Source organism: Formica exsecta, unplaced genomic scaffold (assembly GCF_003651465.1).
Source record: "Formica exsecta isolate Colony F162 unplaced genomic scaffold, ASM365146v1 scaffold90, whole genome shotgun sequence".
NCBI classification, from domain to species: domain Eukaryota; kingdom Metazoa; phylum Arthropoda; class Insecta; order Hymenoptera; family Formicidae; genus Formica; species Formica exsecta.
In genome coordinates, this window is record NW_021853667.1 from 288,228 (window position 1) to 291,924 (window position 3,697).

The 3,697-nt window shown below is 32.8% G+C and overlaps 2 protein-coding genes across 2 annotated transcripts in view; both read left to right on the top strand.

The window, feature by feature from the left end:
* LOC115245056 (microspherule protein 1) overlaps positions 1-1,980 on the top strand; it is a 22,364-nt gene extending 20,384 nt beyond the window's left edge. Inside the window, exons 3-7 of the mRNA XM_029823134.1 lie at positions 1-140; positions 260-460; positions 600-1,019; positions 1,115-1,330; positions 1,452-1,980. Of these exons, the coding sequence (XP_029678994.1) occupies positions 1-140; positions 260-460; positions 600-1,019; positions 1,115-1,330; positions 1,452-1,541 (1,067 nt within the window). The 3' untranslated portion in view covers positions 1,542-1,980. The remainder of the gene's footprint in view (positions 141-259; positions 461-599; positions 1,020-1,114; positions 1,331-1,451) is intronic.
* Positions 1,981-2,187: 207 nt separating this feature from the next.
* LOC115245055 overlaps positions 2,188-3,697 on the top strand; it is a 14,603-nt gene continuing 13,093 nt past the window's right edge. The window contains exon 1 of the mRNA XM_029823133.1: positions 2,188-3,298. The gene's annotated coding sequence lies outside the window, so the exon portion shown is untranslated. The remainder of the gene's footprint in view (positions 3,299-3,697) is intronic.

A 3,697-nucleotide genomic window follows, 5' to 3' on the forward strand; every position in this document is an offset into this window, starting at 1 on the left:
GTTCAAATCCTGGACGAAAAAACAAAAAGAATAAAAATCACTCCCATTCTATCAATGCTACTAAAGATCTTGGACGATGGAAACCTGCTGATGATTTAGCATTGATTACCGGTGTACAACAAACAAATGATTTGAGAATGGTATTTATTTAATTAATTAAATATTTTGATATTAATTCTCTTTAACTTTCTTATTTTATTTTAAAATATTTAAAAAACGAGGTAATGTATTTATAATATTTCTGATATTCTGTTTCAAGGTTCATCGAGGTACAAAATTTTCCTGCCGTTTTACATTGCAAGAAATACAACAAAGATGGTATGCACTGTTGTATGACAGTGCAGTTTCACGTGTAGCTGTGCAAGCTATGCGTAATTTACATCCTGAATTGATAGCCAGTGTACAAGCGAGAACTTTGTATAGCAAAGCTGAAGAGGATCTGCTGGGTACTATTAAATCAGTGAGTATTAATTGAATATCTTAAATAAGGTATGTATAGAAAATATTAACAAGCGATTAAATTAGTCACTGATTTAATTTTCGACATTGCTATATGGTTGTATCATTGTAAAAATATAATCTTTTAATTTGTTTCTTAGACTTCTCAACCAACGCCAGAAGTATTTCAAGAATTACTTGAAGCAAATGCGCATACATTTTATCCAGCTAGAACTGCGAAAGCATTACACACCCATTGGCTGCTAATGAAACAATATCATCTATTACCAGATCAGACAGTGCAAAGTTTACCACGAGGCGAACATGTATTGAACTTTTCAGATGCCGAAGATATGATTAATGATACCGAATTAATGGAACCGAAAGATGAATTAATAGATGCTGAATTGGCAACAACAGACAGAAAGAATAAAAGGGAAATTAAAGTATTGGAAAACGAGCTTGGTAGATGGCAAGTACTCGTCGACAGTGTAACAGGCACCAATCCTCCAGAATTTGATAATCAAACCTTAGCTATTCTAAGAGGAAGACTTGTCAGATATCTCATGAGATCTAGAGAGGTAAGAAAAATAAATATATATTTTTCTAATTACACTCTCTTATTTATGTAAAATATAATTTACATTTTGTATTTGTTCTTTTATATTTTTTTCAGATAAGTGTAGGACGTTCTACAAAGGATCACACTGTTGATGTGGATCTTAGTTTAGAAGGTCCAGCTTGGAAAGTTTCACGTCGACAAGGTACCATTCGTTTAAGGAATAATGGAGACTTTTTTTTGTCATCTGAAGGAAAACGACCAATTTTTGTGGATAGCAGACCAATTTTGGCTGGCAATAAGATGAAATTGAATAATAATAGTGTAATTGAGGTAATTACTATGATTTTTCCAACATAATGAATTAGTTTGTGTAGATTCCAAATAAAAAGATATTCTTCTAATAAATGTATTTAATTTTTAATCACTGTTTCTGTGTATGTTTCTTTCACAGATTGCAGGACTAAGATTCACATTTTTAATAAATCAAGAACTGATTTCTGTGATACGTCAAGAGGCTGTCAAATTAAATTTAAATCCTTGAGACATTTTAAAGAATGCAAAAGACAATATCAAATAATTGTCGTATATATAACTAGTATTAATTGCTTTTCTTAAATATGATCTATTTTTTACATTTGAGAATAGCAAATATATACTTTGCAGTGTATAATACATCTTTACGGATATTAATACCTTCTATATAAGATTTAGTTGTCTGTAATTAATTATAAAACAAGCATAATTTCTATACAAAATAGTTATATTTTTTTTGGACAAATCAAATTCGATATTTATTTATATTAAATATTTATTTATATTATAATATAGTAACTTGAATTTGCACATATATATATATACCTTCTTTAGAAAAGCAGTAGACTTGTTTATTATATGTGCACATGTTTTTTAATCCATTTATTCTTAGTGTTAGTATAAACATTTTTGTGTCCAAAGTAAAATAAAAATGAGTAATAATATGTATGTGTGTGTGTGTGTGTTTGTGTATATTGAGAGAGAAAGAGAGAGATACACTGTATAAACTTTTAATCTAATTGTAAATTACATATATATATATTTCTCTATATACATCCCTATAATAAGTGAATTAAAATTTAGTTGTGTAAAATTTAGAATTTTTGTATACTCTTATATAACAGAACGAACGAATATTTTATGCATTCAACAATCTCCAAGTATAAACTGTTTTGTAAAACTTGCTATCAAATATAATCTTTGATGAACGTGTAGATAATAAAAAAAAATCATCAAAGATTTGCTGCGTATTCAGACTAAATTGATTTCATTACTAAAGTACGATGATATTTTAGCGTACGCTTCTTTCGTTATTTATTTTATTGGCGTACAGCGTTATAACGGGTTTTTTTTTCACGCGTTCCTCGTCGTAACAAGCCAACGGCACTCGTGACGGTTGCGGCTATATTAAGCGAAACGTAAGGCGATTACCGTCGTATTTTTCATGACAAGTATTCGAAGTGGGCGTTTGCACGCATGTGCGCCCAGGTACGAGTGCGCGGATACGCACCATATATACACACACATACATGTACACACGGGGCATACAGGTCGCGCGCACGAAGCACCTTTCGGTGCAGAGGGCGCGTGATGTTTTTTTTTCCTCCTCCGCGCTCTGCGAGCAGTCGTGTCCAATATGGCGTGCGTGTTGTGAACGATGTTAATGTGCAGGTAAGTCAAATAATGTGCGTCCTGTCTTGCGTATAGTTTGCACACGACGATCACCTCGACGATGAGAGTAAAGTGAGCGCGACGGACTCTTCGCAAATACGAGCGATTTACACAGGGATAACGATTAAGTATCGCGTGTGATATCAATCGTGGTGTCAATCGAACAACTTTCAAGGTCCGGCCAGCAAGGTGCGTTTCCACTTATGCCAGGTACGCGCGTATAAATTACGCACCGTTATCGTGCCGCGTACGATACACGACGAATGACAGCAATAACGTTCGGCTGCTTATCATGGTAAACACGCGTACGACGAAGGGTACAGCGCGATCTAGGCTAATTGTAACAATGGCTACAACACTGGGGTAAATATGGTGTCACCTGTGGGTCGGTCTGTCTCGGTACCGTCTCGACTCGACTCTAACTCCGGTCTATGGATTGATGACAGATCCGACGTTTTCTCGATTTCGACGCGTGACGTTCCGTATCACGTAGCTAGATATGTGTAACATGTTGCGAAATTTGCATCATAATGAAGACACATTTGGCCATACTGATAAACATGGTCCCGTGCGCCAAAGGTGTCAAAGAAATATGTAGGTCATACTTGCGTTACGTTATAACGCGTAGGCGTACATAATTTCGAGTTTGACTGGATCAAAGTCTGCGTGACCGAGTTTTTTTCATCTTTCCTACTTTAATCATTTGTTAAATACAAAAATAATTATGGAGATGACATATATTATCTGTGTTTTTGCAAAATATATACATAAAAAGAAAATATAATACATAAAAGAATTATTATCTTTAGGAATAATTTTATTTGATTACGTGATTAGGACATATATACACATTTTTATATAATTTCTTAAAAATGAATATAATATAATAAATTTTATATATATCAGGATATATATATTTACATATACATTTGATATAATATATTATATATATATATATATATATATATATATATATATATATATACATATATA